Raw genomic sequence first — 19,382 nt, 5'->3', positions numbered from 1 at the left:
CACACACACACACACACACACACACACACACACACACACACACACACACACACACACACACACACACACACACACACACACACACACACACACACACACACACACACACACACATATATGTACACACACAGGTGCAGTATCACATAGCACACAGGCTCTGGGGGAAATGTGACACTGCAGCCCTATACTTGTGTACATGACCACAACCTGCTGTAGTACACACACACACACACACACACACACACACACACACACACACACACACACACACACACACACACACACACACACACACACACACACAGCTAATGACATCTGTCAGTCACACACATTCAATACTGTGACACTTTCTTAACTATGGTCAGGTCTTTCAAGACAAACAAACACACATACAAACATGTCGTGACACATGTCATACACACTAAAGGCAATGAACACGCAGATCAAGGATCAGGTTTCAGGATGAAGATCATCTGTATTTTTAACATAAGAAGAGTGAAGCTGTAGATTTTGTGATAAGATTTCCTCTGCGTCTGTAGGCTGATCAGCAAACAAGAAACAGAGACAAAGTAGTTTGGCGTTTTTTTTATTTAGAGCATCTCAAAATGTAGGTGCTGTTGTTACAAATGTAAGGTGTCCATCAATACTATGGAAATACGTTTTTTTATTTTTTATCCTGCTTCATTTGTACTCTTAAAACCTTGTTTGTGATGCAATTTATACTTTTTGTTGTTGAATGACCAAGTCCCAAGCTGGATTGATCTGTGCTTTGCGTATTTTGTGTGTGATGTATGTGTGTGGAAGGGGGGCTTTTTGTAAAAGGAAATGTGAAGCAGGGCTTTGAGGTTTTATTGGATACAAAGTTTAAAAATATAGTTTTATCCAGAAAGTTTTTCTAACACGTCCAGAAATGCTGCACATAAGTTAACTTATTGAGGGACCAGATAGATCATTCTCAATACTATTATTTTGAGAACCACCATCGACCAGTCATTTATTATGGCTTGCAGTGCAGCTGTTAGTGTTTTTCATTCATAATTTCAATTGAATCAGGGTCCTTTTAGCTTAAAGTAAGAAATGTCACCGACAATTGTTCCATTATATTATTGTGCAGTTACTGTATGTATGGTGATCTGATGTGTTAATGTGTCACTAAGTTTCTGTGGTACTGAGCTTGCATAGGACAGGTGTTTCCTGTGTGTGTGTGTGTGTGTGTGTGTGTGTGTGTGTGTGTGTGTGTGTGTGTGTGTGTGTGTGTGTGTGTGTTGTGTGTGTGTGTGTGTGTGTGTGTGTGTGTGTGTGTGTGTGTGTGTGAGAGAGAGTGTGAGAATGGGGGAGCTTCAGAGGATGAGACAGTGAAAGAGAGAGAGGTAGAGAAATATATATTAACTGAATAAGCAAAACAGTGGGGTAGTAACAGCTAAGGATGTGTGTATTATAGTCAGCAATGTTTAGTGAACAATGCCTGCCTGTGGACGTAGAAATCATTTCAGGTACACAATACTTCAGTCAATACTGATCAAGTCTGGCGATATTCTGTTATGTTGTTATAGTCAACAAATTCAAAACAACAATAACCAATCCTACTAATAAGCATTTTCTGTGTATCTAAAGCTGTATATATTTTTACAAAACATTAAACCAGATTCTGCACAACTGACCAAAAGGGTACTCAGCTTGTAGACTTAGGTGAAAATAGCAATACAAGTACAAAATCTATCATTTCAGAAAATGTTTGATTATTATATTATAATTATTGATGCATTTATGTTAACATCAATTTAATATTGCAGCTGCTAAAAGTGAAGCTCATATTACTTACCTGATATGGATGTATTTTATGTAGCCTGTGAATGGACCCCATTTCCCTTTTCTTATTCTTTAATAATAATAATAATAATAATAATAATAATTGTAATAATGATAACACGTTATAATTTATTATTTTATTATATTTTGTATCTCTAATCTGAATCTGTGTTCAGTCTCTAACATTTAAAATAATGTTAAATTACTAAGTGCAAAGGACTCAAAACTACAATATTTCCCTCGTCATGCAGTCATAGAGTTGAAGGACTTAAGTAAGGTAAGTACCTTACTAAAGTAAATGTTCCTAGTTTCCTTCCTACACTACAACTAGCACTGATAGAAATTAGAAATGATCTTATATTATAAGTCATTTATTTGTTATTCTATTTGGATACAATATGATAATTGTCTATGTGTGTGTGTAGACAGTAAGAGGGGTAAAACATTATGGTAGTTGTCGGAGAGCACAGTGACAGATGAAAGATGAGGCCATGGCAGGCAGACTAACGTGCTAAACTTTTTTTCTCTATCACTTGAAAAAAACCATTACACAACATATTACAGATAGTATTTGACCACATTTCTTGATTTCATTTATTAAGATAGCTGTTTTGTGAATTAATTTGCACATAGTCAGGTCTGATGAAGCGGGGGACATTAAGTGAGTTCATTTATTCCGTATAAGTACTGTACTTATACGGTACTTTACATGAGTATTTCCATTTTTTGCCACTAATATTTCAAAAATATATAATAATTATAAAATAAAATAATTTGTAGTAACTGAGGATTCAGATTTATAATACAAAATATAATCAACATATCATGTTTCGTTATAGGCTAGCTCTATTAGCTCTATCTCTTATACCAGCTGTAACATTAAAGAAGTGTGTGTGTGTGTGTGTGTGTGTGTGTGTGTGTGTGTGTGTGTGTGTGTGTGTGTGTGTGTGTGTGTGTGTGTGTGTGTGTGTGTGTGTGTGTGTGTGTGTGTGTGTGTGTGTTGGGATGTGGCAAAGGGTTTTTCTGCGTATCCTTGAAAAGCCTGTGTTGTATCTCTGATCCTCAGCAGCCTTTAAAACCACACATAAGACAAAGAAATGAAGAGAAAGAGTGGGAGAAAACCATGAGAGGGTGGAACAGCTTTTCTAAAAAAAATTCTGGTTGTTCCTGGTCGAGTGTTCGCTGTCTTTATAATACAGCTACAATTAATCTTTAAACTCTGACTAGTCAAGTCATTTTCTTATGTTTGAAGCTACAAACCAAACAGAGGCTTCTTTACGGACATATGATATAGGGACTGTAAAGGTGTGTTTTTGGCTCCAAGGATAGACCATGTCATACAGTATACTTTTTTATCTTCTGAAATTATAATTTGGGACAAAACGTAAGAAATTGACTTGACTTGGATTAATACAAACATTTGAATTCATGTATGTGTATTGTATAATGTTAAACCATAAGTCTATTGTTTTATCGCTTTCCAAACAACACTTTTGAGCCTCTGATAATCAAGTTAAATCCAAACATTTGATTAAAAAAGAAAAATAGGAATGAGGGTTCTGATCTAAATAATGTGTTTATGTATCTCATATGTGTATTCTAATACAGATTTCACAAATTGATTTGGCAAATGCTTAATACACACGATATAAGTTTGATGCAACATGTGATATGCAAAACATACAAAACCTGTAACATAAGTATGTTCATGAGACGTATAGTAGAACAATACTCTGTAAAGTAGACAAGTTGTTTCCTTAAAAAATTATACATTTTACCTTTTAAATTCTTACTGATTTTATATGAGTTATATGTAACGGCATAAAAGGGTGCTTTGATAATGAATGCACACATATTCAAATCAAAGGCAAACTCTCTCAAAAAGATAGAAAGGTAAAAACAAATGGGGCATTACAAATACTTGTAGGTTATTAGATGATTTCCCAAAACATGTTTCGTTATGAAAAGAATGTGCAGAAATTACACAATGCCGTGAATCCTTAGCTTTAATATATGGACAAGCGGGAAACATAGGCAGGTAATGTCATATTTTTATTAATTTTTTACTCTTAAAAGATGTTTACAGTTTTAAAAATAAAATCACAAAAGCCGTTATTCAGCACATGGTTTCAATGATCCGTGTCAAGATGTCCGTAATGCTGCTCCATGTTTCTTCACTTTATTGTAGAATTTCTAAAAAGTTTGTATTCTCTACTCGTATAAATGAAACTTATCAATTATATCTTGTATGAATCAATACAAACATTCAATGAATGTTTTAAAGTTTCTTGCTTTTTAATGTCTGAAATGTGTTGACTGTCATGCACTGGTCACATTTGAGTTCAATGCAACAGGTCATACGTTTCTAATAATATATAAAAAGGTATATTTAAATAGATAGAAAACTAACAAATAACCTTGAGAAACAAAGGCTTTGAGCTATTGAAAGTGTATTTCCTGGTCACATCTAGTGAAATGTCATTTTCTCAGGAGAAATCATAGACAATACGCTTTACATATTCATATCCTGATGCAGCAAAAATTGACCTAAAATGGTCTTATTCATACTCTAAGGCATTTAAATAGGTGCTGACAAAATTCAACATGCACTCAACATTATTTCCTGACTTCATAATATGCTATATTTTAGGAGCCTGAGAAAATACTTTTCGTAGTTTTTGACAAATCTGTTAAAGATCCATTCTCATTTGTGGCAGTGAAATCCTTAATCGCTTCATTAAGTGTGAAACACAAAGAAACCCGGATACCAAATTTGAAATACCTCTTAGATGTCCTGCGGTACATTCACAAACAGATCAGAAGAATCAAAAATGTTTCTCCCTGAACCACACAAAAGTAGAACTTTAATTTGAGTACATGCTTGGCTAAATCAAGTATTCTCATTTTTATTCTTTTAGTTTAGACAAGTCTTTTGGAGGGTGCATTAGACCCAACGGTGTAGAAAAACCCTACCTACAAAATTAGAAAAATACAGCTTTCGGTTCTTGTACCTTAACAAACTCTCATGGAGTCTGAACAGCACACTAGGACCCTCATTAAAAAAATGTCCTCTCATGAAGGCTGAGGTGCCACCCGGGTCAAGTTCAAAGTACAAAGGTCAAAAGACCTTGCACTGGTTGAGGCTGAACATCCGTCGCCGGGCCCGTTTCTTCGCCTGGTAAACGGCTGTTCGTACTGCGTTCTCAAACACTTGCTGCACACCACGGTTACTTAAGGAGGAGCACTCCAGGTATCCTTTAGCGTGGACTTCATGAGCCACACGTCTCCCCTCCGCTGCTGAGATACAGCTGCCACGGTAAGCCCCAATCTCCCTCAGATCTGTCTGGGTTGCAACAACCAGCACCGGCACCCTTGGCAAGTTTTCTCGAACCTCAGCGATCCACTTGTGCTGGACGCTGGCCAGAGAATTAGGGTTGGCCACAGAGTAGCAGATAAGCACAACGTCGGCCTGCTGGTAGGATCTCGGTCGGATTTGTCTAAAGTTGTCACTGCCCGCCGTGTCCCACAGCCCTAGGTTGATCTGAACCCCATCCATGTAAACCTCCACCCCTGTGTTTTCAAACACTGTGGGCTGGTAGTTGTCCAGGTAGGTTTCTGAGGTGAAGCGGACCAGTAAGGCGGTCTTGCCCACGGCACTGTCCCCTACTAGGACGCATTTCAACGACATCTCGTCGGTCTCATTCATGGCTGACCCGGACGGTGTAACTCCTTTGGATATTTGTGGTTCTGACGAGAAGTCTTGTAACTTGGCAATCTAGAGAGTCCCACGTTTACTTGGTAGACAAAGGCAGCGTACGTTTTATAGCAGGTGATCTGTAGCCCTGGCCAATGGTAACTCCATTTCTGAAGATTTCAGCGGTCATTCAGTTTGTTGAACTGAACTATAATGTCTCTCTTTTCTAAATCTTTTTAAGTTTATTGATATGGATCAGGTTTAAAATCAGCGGTTCACCTGAAGTGAGCTTTACACACGCCTCACATAACAGATTTTTAGGCCATCTTGTCTTGTCTCACTTCTGCTGTGTCTCTGCAGCGAGGTCGGATGTCGGTCTTCCTCTCTAATGACGGCGGTCATCCTTTCCAAACAGGTTGAACCTCTCAGCGTAGAGGAAAGATATCTACTGATGAAGAGAGGACATGTTACGATCATAAGATGACTGCTAGCAAAAGGTTGTCTTGCTTAAAAAGACAGAAACTGAAAGACCGTAGCACATTTTTCATTTGAGTCAAACCTTATTTGCACAGTAATCCAGCACAGTTTACAGTTTCTTCTCATACATCATGCAACATGGCGTACAAAACGACAGCAGTGTGGCTCGTCAACATGTTTAAATGAAAATAATGAGTAACTGCTTACGCACTAAAAAGTTAGTCAATAGCATACTGCATTTGAAAATGAGATTTTGTCTTCATGGCAGCAACATTTTGTATTGACAGAGAAAGGTCAACGTCATGTACAATAGTATTGATTAAATACGGAAGTAAAGATTCATATGTTTGGGTGTGACCCAGAGTTCAAATTATAATTCTAAAGAGTTTGACAGGAGCTTACTAACAACATATTCATGCTCTCTGTATTACCGAGCTTATATTTATAGCCTCACAGTCTACATTCTCTGTAATGTATCTCCCTCATAACCAGTCCTGATTCTGCAGTTTACCATTAACAGACATCTGATCATGGAGGATGTCTCGGTTCTAATCTTACATGGGTGAAGATAGATATCTTGATGTTTCATTTTAATAGTTATTGATAAAATACTACTGATGGTTTCTTAAGACCTCTGGTGGATACACGTTGAGGAGTTGATTTAGGTTATAGAAGTTACAACCTCAAAACCACCTGCCATGACACATAGATGGAAAGACCAGCATAACGTAAATGGCACACTTTATCCAGACTTTCTTCCACAATTCAACTCTTGAATGTATCTCTCAGGAAGTAGTCTTACTTTAAATACAATATCAGAGTAATTAACTTGCCTAATAAATAAATACAAATTAATTCATTAATATAGTCATAACACAGCTCAAACACTAGAAGGCCACTGATTTAACTCTTTTTAGTTCATATAATGCTGGTTTTATAGGAAATACACAATAACCTATATATATATATATATATTGGTGATTATAGTGTGTATATATATATATATATATATATATATATATACACACACACACAATGGGTGTGCTTTAATTCAAGTTTTGTTCCAATGACAGAGAAATGATACACCCTGAAGTCTTCACTTATTTAATAGCTTAAATGTTGAATATTGTTGTCGGTTTTTGCCATCATTATGAAGTACTAATTACATTTTCAAATTAAATAAATGGAAAACAAGCAAGACAAAGAAAAACATAATTACCTTTCTTGTCAGTCTTTTCGATCTCTAACCGGCGGATGCTGGCTGACGCTTTTGAAGACTGAAGACAAAGAGAAATCCTTTAAACTCCAGATACAATTTGGTATTTATAATAATCAACTGAACCGGTTGCCCTCAAACGCATTTACTAAAGTCTGTATTTGCTTGTGACGATCAGACACAGGGATGAAATACTTTGGCATCTTTCTGCATAAGCCGAGGTTGGTAAGTAGAGGAGGGAAGTGAGAAAGTATGAGAGAAAAGAAAAGTATAACACATCCGCTTGTCGCAGTGCGGAGGTGTGACACAATCTTCTGCTTGCCTCCCCCACAGCAGCTGGGCTTTATAATGTTTTTCCCTTTTGTGGATTTTCAACTTTTTATTTGAAACAACACAAGGCAGTAAAGGTCATTGCTGGAAAAGATAAAATATATTTTTTTAAAGATCTTTTATGTTGTTGCTGTGATCACAACCGTGATGCATTATAACTAGAAATAGCTAAAGTTATAATGCTCTTAAATTGAGTGGTGATTAAATGGAATAAAGAAAGAATAAATGGACTATGTTTTTCAACTTTCAGGTAATATGTATCCTTAGCTGATGGTGAATGGATCTTGATTATTTCCACCACCACCCCCCCCCCCCCCCCTCATGTAACAGTAGTTAATTGATTGTAAGGTTGTTTAGTTTAGTTTAGTTAATTGTCATTTAGCATTATTATCAGTTTAAATGAGTACAATATAACAAAAAAAATAGTAGATGTAAAGAACAATGTAAAAAGGATGAAAACAGGTTATCTTTTGTGTTGTTTAACAGATTTAAACACTGGCTTATGTTTTCTGGTGTAAAGCCATACACGCAGTAGTCTTGAACTGTAAACAAATATGATTTTATTTCACAATACAATACTCTCTGTAAACCTATCTGAACAAATGAATATAAAAATACACATTTCTCTGTATAATACATTCCACAACATTATGTACAGTCCGTAAAATGTTTCAACATTGTTGTTCAACCAATATGAAAAATATCACATGGATAGAAAAACAGAGGATATATTTTAAATCTACAAAAATAGAGAAGAAACCTGAGGAATACAACAGCGATAAAAATTTGGCACGCTTTTTTTAAAAGTAGCTACCGTGAAAGGGCTGGTAAGTCAATTGGCCTCGAAAAGAGAAAACCTAACGATGTATCTTTTCCTGAGTTGAGTCTCAACATATTAGCAGCTAAGCTTAGCTTGGCCTTAAGAAAATGAACAGTTGCAGTTTTATGTTCAACAGAACTCTGAAATGAGGATGTTGAGACTATTTAACAACTGGCTGTGTAACACTAAAACCTTCTCCTTAGCATCTAGATAGATCGGGTGCAATTAATGTAGAATTAAATGCATGCTTTTTAGTGCCTCAAAAAGGATGCCATAATACTTAAATTCCTAGAGAGCAACCTCCAAGTTGACAGCATGCAATCACGATAAAATCCTCATAATACGTCTCAAAGAGATTAGTCTGCAGATTAATGATTAAATAACACCTTATTCAACATCAAGCCTTCAAAACAAATGGATTTCGGTTTTAAAATGATCTTAAAAAGGCTTAAAGATAAACAAAATAAATTCTGAAACACTATAAAACATTTGTATTTTAAATGTACATTAATTGCATTAAAAAATACCATATTTGTGTTTCAAATTATTCTAACAAAAGTGAAACTATTTCTAGTTTTTAAGATCAGATCTTTTAATATCTGAATCAAGTTTATAGTTTAAACCCAAATTCACCTATATGTCCCCAAAATTAAGACGACTTATAAAAAATAGAGAGAGAGCGAGACAAAAAACGTACCAAAACTAATTGAGTGCATCATACTCTCCAAACTATAGTAATTGTACATGAGGCGTTGTAGTGTGTGTGTGTGTGTGTGTGTGTGTGTGTGTGTGGTGTGCGTGTGTGTGTGCGTGTTGTCCTCTACAGCAGCTTAAGCTTGAATCCAATAGACCCCGTTCTTCTCACTTCAAAGAGACCAACACGAGACCTGGCTTTGGCTCAGTGAACCTGAGAGATGAAGAGATAGGAGAAAAGGTGGGTGACGATGAACATGCTCTGCTTATGTGTTTTTTGTGTGTGTGTGTGTGTCTGTGTACCTGTAGCTTTTGTTAGTGAGGTAGTCTATAACGGCAGGGCGGATGCGGGCCACACCCCCCTGACTGTGGTTCCCTCTTCCTGTGATGACAGAGAGCTGAGGTCGACACAGACCCTGCTCACAGTCTACACAGAAAGAGGCCAAAGAAAAACAAAGCAACACACACCATACAGTTAAGAGGAGATGCTCTCACAAACTTTGAAAAGCTACAGGAACAGAACTTCTGCAAGTGTTCCTGTTAAAATATTGATTAACAATGCTTTATAGTCATTTCTGCATTTTACAAAAAATGAATTTCTCTATGAATCTTCTAATGACTTCTATTGTTATTTTTATTACAAACAGCATAGGAGAGTCCTTCTAGTTACCTGTGGTTTTGTCCTGTAAAACTTGGGCCAGATGCTGCAGGGCCTCATCAACATGCAGTCCGTGGAGGTCCAGGATGTTGCTGGGCAGCAGCGATGAGTTCACCCTCTCAAAAATCTGAACTGCTGCTCTGTGATTGGCCTCACGCATCCGCTGGCCATGCAGGTGTCCCTACAGGAGAGGTGATGCAAATTCATTAACTGTGAGTTCAAGATTTAAAAATAAAATAAGAGCTGCAATTTCAAACATATAATACAACAAGATCAAAATGATAATGATTCCCCCACAGTGTTGGGTAAAAGTCATTGCTTCACAAGTGAACATTTTATTGTAAGAGATTCAGCGCCTCACCTGTTGTGCGTAAAATGCAGCCACTTCTTTCCTGCCTTGCTTGAAGGCCTCAGCAGCCTTGGAGAAACACTCGAGCTGTCGCTCCCTTTGTTGGCAGGCCTCGGCCCTGAAGTCCTCGTACTCCGGGTCCTCCGTATCCTGATAGTCGAGTGCGGTTGACTCCGGGGGCTTCTGTCTCTGGCAAATCAAAAAAGGAGACATAGAGAAACACACAGCAGTTTAGCATAACCAGTAACCAGTAATGACACACCTCTGACACAGCTCTCTGCTGGTGATTGTGATTACCTTCTCCCGCTCCTTGCTGGCTGCTCTGAGGTGGTCGGGCCGAGGAGCCTCTGGGGCCACTACTGTCTTTACCGGCTCTTCATCCAGTAGAGAGCGAAGAAACAGCTCCGTCTGGGCCAGGCTGTAACTATGCAAGGATAAACAAAAAAACAAGTTAGCCAGGAGAAAATCACTGTACTTTAACACAAACATTTACTTTAAAACAATTGTCTTACTTGTGGTCTCTGAAGATGTCCTGGAGGAAATGTCTGTCAATGGTGGGGAAGAGGGAGAACAGCTGGTTTTCTTTCAACATGGCGGCTCCATCACGCCGGTCCAGGTCTGCGCGGCTTTGTCTTGTCTTAGAGGAAGAGGTTTGGAAAGGCGTTAGGATGTGGGATCGAAACAAGAATATGTATGGATATGTTTAACAGCAGTGACATAATGTTACACACATACATGAACTGTCATGTACTGTCAAAACTACAGAAATAATGTATGAAACACATATTTTCTTTAGTTTTCCATAAATTGTAGTTTTGAAAAACTAAAGAAAATGTCTACAGTAATACACACACATCTTCTTTAATTAATATAAATAACATATATAACATGAAACAAATGTGATACCTTCTTCACGTTCTCCTGCAAAGCCTGCTCCTCTTTAATAATATCTCTAAGAAACACGTGTGGGCGGGACACGTTCCAGTGGTCCATTAATGGCATCTGAGCGCCGGCCTCTGGTTGGCTGTCCAGTGACTCGTAACCATCCGCACTAATCAGGAAACGTACGGCCTGTGACCGCTCTCGAGATCCAGATCTGGACACCTGTGACTCTCCCCAGTGTGCTGAACCTATTCGTTTAAAGATTGTGAAACAAAATGAGGTTATTTGTAAAAAGAAAAATATCTGTTTGATTTGGACAATATGGTTAAACACTTTTATTTATAAAAACTACAGATGCAATGTCTATTGAGCATTTTTCTTTATAATTAATTAATTAATAATTAACCACTAATGCTAGTTAGGCTAATGTATTTTGGGGTCAATCAACCCAACATAACAGTTTCATGGTAAAAAACTGAACCCAAAAGAACTGTGCTTAACTTCACCTGTAGGATTCTTACATGATACTCTATAGATTTTCAATGTGTGTGCATGTACTTACTTTCCTGAAGCAGATGAAATGAAAGAGCTGCATGTCTCTGGCTTTCCTGTAAATCAGCCATCACGGTCAAATTAACAAAGAGACACACCCACAGTTTAATCAGAACATCAGGGGACATTTAACAGAGATGTCATTTTGTTTCCTGCTCAGGCATTACAGATAACTCAAGGACAGCTAAGGAGCTGGGCACCGTCCTGATAAACAAACTGGCACTGCTTAAGTATTATGACTAACAATGTAAAGAGTGGAGCTGCAAATTTGGTTTAGTTAGCTATGAGCAAACAATCTCACATTGTCATTGGTTTATTATGAACATTGTAATAATTATGATCGTTCTAAACACGCTTACCTGTATGGTTTCCTTCCACTTCTGGTGGAGCAGTTTAGCCAGGTTCAGGTCCATTTTCACTGCGTAATCATCAGTGGAGCATGACCCTGAATATCATGGATAGGAGATACCCTTTGGTCAGTTTAGACTACCAGGGAAGTATAAAAACGCTATTTTTTAAATTGTTCGGTTTAACACAAAATGCCTGTGTGTGTTTCGAACAAGCTGCTTGTCAGGTTGTCTAACAGCGTATTACATTTCATTTCAGAGGGCAGCTGCATGTGGCATACTATACAGTGTTATGAAAATTACAGTTTTCTTTACAAGGCGCGTACTACACAAACTGCCCCTTTTTTTTTAATCTGACCCCTAAAACTATCAGTAGCTCAACATTTGGTCAGGGAAACTACAAAAATCATGCATGTCATTCCTCATCTTTGGTGAATGTGCTATCACATTTTATGCATCCTCTGTCTTTGTGTGTTTGTAGTTACCTGGGTCTACTCCTACAGGGCCAAACAGTTCAGTGAGCTGCAGAGCCAGCTCCGTGGGTAGTTTCAGCTCCACACTCTGGATGTCCAGGTGGCTGCTCCTCCTCTCCTCCAAGATCTTCCTTTCACTCCGCACTTCTTCCTTCTGGTTTTGCTCCCTCTCGATCTCCTCTAACTCAGCCTGCAGCAGCCGGTGAACCTCGTTTATGCTGGCAATCTCTTCCTCAATCTCAACTCTTGACTCTTCAATTATTACTTCATCTCCTGAGCTTTGACCCAAAGCGCCACCTTCCAAAACAGCTTCGGAGGCAACTTTGTGTTCAGTGACACCAGGATCTGTTTGAACAGATCCTTCTAAGTGTGAGGTTGTATCAGTATGCTCTTTGTTTTTAAGTTGAACAGCGGCACCTCCTAAACTCAGCACATCGGTATTATTGTTGCTCTTATCTGATTCTCTAACTGTGTCACCGGTTGAATGCTGAGTCGCCTCCTCACCATGCAGCTCTCCCTTTGGCTGACCTTCAGGATGATGCTCGTCCAAAACGTCAGGACATAAGCTGTTTCCTACAGGTTTGTCCAAAACTCGACACAGACTGTATGTGTTCTGCTTATCTTCATCCCCACCCCCATCCTCCTCCTCTCTCCCATCATCGTCCTCTCTGAAGAACCTCTCTCCGGAGTCTAGCAGCAGGTTGGTCGTCCATTCCAAATCCTGATGGCATTTGTCATACAGATCTTCTAACGTATCAAAACTCACCAGTTTGAAATGGCGGCTGAGGATGCGCAGGCTCTCCAGCTGGTCTTGAGTTGACCCGATATCCTTCTCCTCCACCTGTGTGCCTTTCTCATGCACCACATGGTAGGGCACCTCTCTCTGGCCGGAGGGGTGAACTGCGACAGCTGCAGAGACGGTGGAGGACAGCTCTGGTACAAAGCGAAAGGAGTCTCCAGACAGGACTTTGATGTCCTCAGTGACGACTACGTCATCACTGCTGTTTTGATGGTGGAGGCGCCATAGGAGGGCAAAGTCTTGAGGTTCAGTTTGGGTGTGGCTGCCTCCGTCTACCAGAGAAAGAGGGGAAGGAGGCTGAAGCTGTGCCTCAGAATTGGACTCGGTGGAGAGGCTAAAGTCGGGTTCAACATCTGTGTTAATATTTTCCTTTGTGCTGTTAATACCTTGTGTTGAGGTATCGGGACATTCAAGAGTGTTCATTGAAGAAGCGGGGCAGTTTTGAGTGAAGGTGAGGGCTAGTTTGCACTGTTTCCCTGATCTACGACCCAGGCGCTGCCTCCTCTCCTGACTGCCACCACTGAATGAACTGCTCTCACCCTCTAAAGAGCCTTCACAGACAGGACTCTGACACGCATCACTAACAATACTCCTATCGGCCTCAACACTTGTCTCAGGCTCTTTGCCAACCTCACATTCAATATTGTGGCTTGCTTCCCCATCACTTACCTCCACAGTGTTGGAGCTTTCTACTAAACTATCAGTTAGAGCTAAGTGGGGATTGATTGGGTTAGTTGATATCACATCTACAGAGCCTGTTTCCCTGCCCATCTCTAACACATTCCCTCCTGTTGTTCTACTAGCTTCATTTTCAGTTTTTTGCCCCTCCCAATGATCTATTCTCGAGTCCTTGACCTTTGCAGAGTCAGCTGCCTTCCAGTCTAACACACAGTCAGGTAATTCAGCTCTGTTGCAGTTATCCTGGGTCATGGCTTGTTGGCTCTCCTCTCTGTTGGATATACTGTCATGGGAGTCCCCAAATCTGCCAGCTGGCTCCTCTGCTTTCTCCAATTCCTCTCTAGAGGTTGGGGAAAGGGAGGACGAACAGGAAGAGTCGTTCTGAATGTCAGCTACTCCCGTCTGAATAAGATCAAGAAGCTTCTGAAACTCTGTCACATTTGATCCTGGCTGCACTTTTGTTTTATTTTTCTGAGCTTCTTGAGACACTCCTTCCTTCCCATTTGTTTCTTCATGTCTTTCACTTCTTCTCACCTGTCTTTGCTCCAGGGACCCTTCAGAAGGCCAATCTCCTACAAAATCCATGGTAGGCATTCCCTTCCCTTCTCTCCCATCCCTTACTATTTCAATCCCTTCTGCTTCCTTTGTTTTTTCCTTCTCTTTTTCCTCGCTGTCTGACTGGTTCGTATCTTTCACCAGATCAGCAGGCTCTAAACTGTCAAAACCAGACCTCCTGCTTGGTCTTTCTCTCCTCACTCTTTGTGCAATAGACTCAGAAAAAGCCACAGGCCTTTCATCCCCACGATGATCTTCGCTCATCACTGATTCAACAATACAGTCAGGGATTCTCTGATCTCCTATTGGACGATATGAATCTAACTGGGCGTCCAACTCAGAATCTAATTCACTCAAATCCATATTTTCATCCTCGTCAGAGTTTTCAGGGTGTTCCCTAAATCTTTCTGTATGTTGTAAATTTAGAGACTCCGTAGATTTGTTGGTGCCATCTTCCAGCATGCCCACCTCCCCAGAGCGACCAACAGATGATACGTCAGGGAAAGATGAAAACAGCTGAGGCTTACATCCCTCGGTCAATCCAGGCTGCCCCACAAGGTCAGGACAAGGTGTTCCAGAAGACACTAGCCTAGAGGAAACAAAATGTTTTAAGGGTATAATTAAAATAAAAAATATCATTTGGTCTGATTTAGGCCAATGATGTTGCATGGATTTTGTTTATTAGATGAGCAAAACATATTTTGATATTCATTCATTTAACCACAATGGGTTTTACAACCTTCTGTGCATTTATAAAACTCAAATGATCCATTTCTTACTTTCTTTCTTTGATTAGGAATCTTGGAAAACACATTTACAGAGAACCCTCATCTCCCATGGTGCCAAGGTACAATTTATGCAGTCACAATCAAATTACAATAAAAGAAGCATTTATGGCTATATCAATAAAAAACATGAACAATGTTATCTGTACTGTACTGTTTGAATGACTTCACTTTGAGAATATTTACTCTTAGAAATATTATTAAAATGATATGCTTCTCTGGTTCCGTCAGACACAATGGGCCAAAACTAAATTAAATGTGATACAAAGGAAACGTCCAGTCTCCAATACAAACATTCATCGGAGAAACTCACTTTGGGCTTCTGTTTTCCAGTACGAGCCGCTGTTTCACCTCAGGCATCTGTGAGCCCATGATGGACTGGATTGTGACGTAGCGCTCATAGGAATTAAGCATACGTCGGATTTTTTCCAATGGCACATCATGTTTGGTACGTCTGCATGTGCATGAAGAGATACATAAAAACACATTAACAGAGCTACAAGCCACACATCTGGGATGTATAAAGGTATCTGCAACAGCATTTTGCTTCTTTAAGTGCAATAAAATATCCAAGTTCATTCTAAATATAAAAAAAATGATTGCTACTGTAATTATTCCCTCTCCCTCACCTCTCAAGCTCTCTGGGCTTGTTCTTCCACCAAGTGTCTGGCTCTCGGAACAGCACCCTATATCCATTTTTCAGTGCCTACAACAGACAGGGGAACAAACCATATTTTACAGTTCATAACAAAATGATCTCTACCAAGTCCAGTGAGTTTTCACAACAGCTTTTCCTCAAATGACTTGTACTCCCACAATATATTTGTTTAAGAACTAAGTTCTTTGTCCACCTGATAAAAGAGGTATAAGGCAAAAGTTTAGCGGGGATATGACAGCTAAGAAACAAAACAGCCCTGGGTTTAAACTGTGCAAGGGGCTGCATTGTCAGGGGCATATTATTAAGGTTAAAGTGAGGCAATAAAACTTTCCCCAAAGAATACAGTTTTAGTAATATATTACTGCAGTAAATGGCTAATTAGACAATATTGGTACTCAAAGACAGAACAAAACCGAGAGGAGCTGAAGATTATCTCTGCCGTAATCAATTATTCAGCAGGCTAAGTTTTATGAACTTCTCCTCCAAAGCAATTATTGCTACAGCAGAATTAGTTAGCCATGCTTTATGTAAAACAGGCGAGCAGACTGACCTGAGCCACATAAGGTTTCATCTCCCAGCCCTGCATGTTGGTATTGTCAATGATGATAGGGTTAGCTCCCCTTTCAAACGCCTCCTTGGCTATGGAATAAAGTTCACACAAGAGAAACAATGCACACATAAAACAATGTCAATCAATAACATGGATACAAAAATATATTGACTTGCTACTGATGCATCACATCACATTATAACTGTGGGTGTGTGTTGTTTACCTTGTTTATGGTTCCACTCATGGGCCTCCCCCAGAGCATTGGGGTCAAACTGATATTCTCCGGTGCGGGTGAAATAATTGTCAGTGCTCAGTATAACTCCACCTCGGTTGTGCTCTAACAAGGCTCTGCAGAATTACATACATTTCACAATTTCAAATTGCATGGTTACGTACTTTACGAGATTGTTTTCCAGTATTTATAATATTCCACAATAATGTAAGAATAATATATATCTAATGAATAAACACCAAAAAATATCACCATTGTGTGAGGGTTTCTTGCATAATAATTCTGTATTATTTTAAGAAGGCTCTATTTTTTCTATTTTTCTTCCATGAGAGAAAGATAGACAGCAATTTAAGTAACTTGAGGATCTTCCTAATGATGAGAATTCACCACATCATTTTAACCTGTGTTTTCTATCACAATCTGTTATAAAATCCTAAATTGACCCATACCAGCATATGTTAATAAAGATTAAAGCGTATTGCTCTTTGGAGTATCCCAACCCTCTTACCTTGCCAAGGTGGACTTGCCAGATCCTGGAGGCCCACGTAGCAGCACAAGGACCCTCCCTTCCAAGCGTAGCCTGCTGTACTGGGTAGGGAGATGTGGCCCAGCAGAAAGGGCCCAGGACTTTGGGATAGTAGCAGAAGGTCTGAGAGGCGCCTGGCCCACCTGACCCTGACTCAGCCAGGGAGAGGTATGCCTGTGCTGCCTGGGCCAGTTAGGAGCCACGGGGGTAATGAAGGCTGGCCCCTGGTTTCCATGGACACGGGGAGAAAACACTGGTGCCTGTGGGTTCCAGGGCAAAGGTATGTAGCCAAGTGGTTCCTGATTCAACATGTTCACCTTAGATCTTGCTCCTCCAACTATTGCTTTAGAGGACAGGACCCCGGCCCTGTCTGATAAAGTGTGTAATGGGTCTTGCTTTTTATACACCTGGAAAGCCGAGGGACGACCTGAAGCTGCCAGGTCCAGAGGAGATTTTGTCTTGTCTGTCATCAGATGTGTAAACTCCACCCTCGACTGCTGCTTCTCGACCATTTCATCTTCCCAAATGCTAAGCTGATCAAGTGGAGATGAGGCTCCAGAAATATGCTCCACTGGGCCACTTCCAGAGGACCCTCTAGATTGAGGCTGCATGCTGGACTGAAGCAGCTCAGGAAGGACCTGCTGTGGGAATGGTGGTGGAGGAAAAGAGGAAAGGGACATACCAATAGATAAATACGGGCTGCTGTGCTGTTCTTCCTTAACGCATTGTTGTGCAGTTAGTGTCTCTAGCTCCTGATCGACTAGCAGGTCCAGCTCTTCTGTCAGGAGGTTGGTGGAGGGAGGAGAGTATGGTTGCTGAGGTGGTTTGGAGGAGTCAGGTCTAGGTTCAGAAAAGTGGCACGGTCTAAGCAGGGCTGCGGCAGTGAGCTCAAAGCCAGAAACATGAGAAGGCATAGGGGCTGCAACTTCAGCAGCCACAGACAGCTCCAAGAGAGAGTCCATTGCATTTTCAACTGCAACACAAAAAGAGGGACACCACAGACACCAAAAACAGTGGGGTTTCAGATCATGATTCAATGTTCAATAGTGTATGCAATTTGAATTGATCTCTAAAGGACAAAGTAAAAAGTGCAAAAGTTGTAAAAGTGCATTCAAAATAATTAATTCAGATAGCGAAACAACCTTTACTGCAGCAATCAGTACTGCACATCAATAATGGGGAAACAACATTTCCTACAGTGACAACAATAACAACAACACAGTTGTTGTTAAGGGGGTAAGGACCCTCCGGATAATTGCTATTAAAAAACTGGGCTCTCTTACTTCTGATATGTTCAAGTCTTTTAAAAATCTTCACTATCACTTGATCGTTTAAATAATAAGCATGCCAGTGCACATGACTTGTATAAAGAAGCAGTTCATTATTGTGAACTACGTATATCTGTTCTGTCTTTTGTCATTTGAACTGAAATTAGTGACCGAGTCTTAGTTGTGTCACTTACTGGTGCTATGCAAATACACTTTACACATACAGTATCTTATTCATCAGTTTAAGGGACGTAGTGCGGGACTCATCTAAAAAGGCACAACAGGTGGAAGAGGGTGCGTTGGCTCTAGAGCCAAGGAATGCTAGGTGCAGTTTTATTTTGAGGACTGCTGATACTGTCAATAATAATGGGGCTATGCAGTAATCTCATGTAGTAAATATCTCTCAGAAATGCACAGCTAACAAGCTACCCAGCTAACTGGTTTGACACACTAAATAGTCACAGAGCAGGTTTGTCTTCCGTGTTAGTGCTACCTTTAAAATCACACTCGGACAGCACGATGTATATAACTTCGGGGTCCAGGTGTGAGAACATCTCCTGCATGTTTCGGACGATATTTTCCTTGTCAGAGCTGGAGAGCGAGGTGCTGGATGAGAAGTTGTTCGCCATGGCACCGTCAAATCCAGGAGGTAGTCGGCCGAGGCTCCCCCCCTCGAGCGGCCCGCCGCCGGGGACTCTGGCCGGGCTCTGGCCGTTTTTCTTCCGCCGAGGCATTCCTGAGTCGCCGTCCTCTCGCATTAGCGGCTACACGGAGCTAACTAACTAGCAGGGAGCTACAGAAAGGGTGTACCGGAGCTGAAATCATGCTTGCTTAGTGTCGGGTAGAGTAACCAAAGTGCAACAACTCAAGGTTATAATATTTAAACAGCACTCCAAGTGGTGGAAAATACATCAAAAAGTGTGAATCGTGCCAAGTCCGCCTGAAATGTCCAAACCGGAAATCAAGACAGCACTTCAAAATAAAAGGTTGCCCGGCAAATGGTCCCTAAAGAGAGTTTGGCCCTGGCCTTT

General features: G+C 40.2%; 2 protein-coding genes across 3 annotated transcripts; both read right to left on the bottom strand.

Moving 5' to 3' along the window:
- Positions 1-2,367: 2,367 nt before the first annotated feature.
- On the bottom strand, positions 2,368-7,471 carry rhoh (ras homolog family member H). 2 transcript variants are annotated; one of them, XM_063882957.1, is made up of 2 exons: positions 7,200-7,471; positions 2,368-5,951 (listed from the first exon to the last, which is right to left on the bottom strand). In XM_063882957.1, exon 2 carries the CDS (start codon positions 5,513-5,515, stop codon positions 4,928-4,930), a length of 588 nt encoding a protein of 195 aa, XP_063739027.1. In that variant the 5' UTR covers positions 5,516-5,951; positions 7,200-7,471; the 3' UTR covers positions 2,368-4,927. The 2 variants fall into 2 exon arrangements, with proteins under 2 accessions (XP_063739027.1, XP_063739026.1); XM_063882956.1 differs by having other exon boundaries at positions 2,368-5,948; positions 7,200-7,470.
- A 598-nt stretch (positions 7,472-8,069) lies between these two features.
- Positions 8,070-19,293, bottom strand: n4bp2 (NEDD4 binding protein 2). The gene is made up of 16 exons (XM_063884557.1): positions 18,845-19,293; positions 17,066-18,056; positions 16,549-16,673; positions 16,326-16,414; positions 15,747-15,823; positions 15,431-15,571; positions 12,313-14,921; positions 11,840-11,925; positions 11,491-11,536; positions 10,953-11,176; positions 10,559-10,683; positions 10,344-10,470; positions 10,059-10,235; positions 9,710-9,878; positions 9,343-9,466; positions 8,070-9,253 (listed from the first exon to the last, which is right to left on the bottom strand). Exons 1-16 carry the CDS (start codon positions 19,107-19,109, stop codon positions 9,208-9,210), a joined length of 5,421 nt encoding a protein of 1,806 aa, XP_063740627.1. The 5' UTR covers positions 19,110-19,293; the 3' UTR covers positions 8,070-9,207.
- Positions 19,294-19,382: the final 89 nt, after the last annotated feature.

This window comes from Eleginops maclovinus, chromosome 5, assembly GCF_036324505.1.
Source record: "Eleginops maclovinus isolate JMC-PN-2008 ecotype Puerto Natales chromosome 5, JC_Emac_rtc_rv5, whole genome shotgun sequence".
Taxonomy (NCBI): domain Eukaryota; kingdom Metazoa; phylum Chordata; class Actinopteri; order Perciformes; family Eleginopidae; genus Eleginops; species Eleginops maclovinus.
The sequence above is the reverse complement of the archived record's forward strand: the minus strand, read 5'-3'. Positions and strand labels throughout refer to the sequence as shown.

Coding starts and splice junctions, on each gene's coding strand:
- rhoh (XM_063882957.1), bottom strand. CDS start 5,515: ATGAATGAGACCGACGAGATGTCGTTGAAATGCGTCCTAGTAGGGGAC.
- n4bp2 (XM_063884557.1), bottom strand. CDS start 19,109: ATGCGAGAGGACGGCGACTCAGGAATGCCTCGGCGGAAGAAAAACGGC. Junction 15,824..16,325: donor TGAAACCTTATGTGGCTCAG/GTCAGTCTGCTC, acceptor TGTCTGTTGTAG/GCACTGAAAAATGGATATAG. Junction 9,879..10,058: donor CTGCATTTTACGCACAACAG/GTGAGGCGCTGA, acceptor CCTCTCCTGTAG/GGACACCTGCATGGCCAGCG.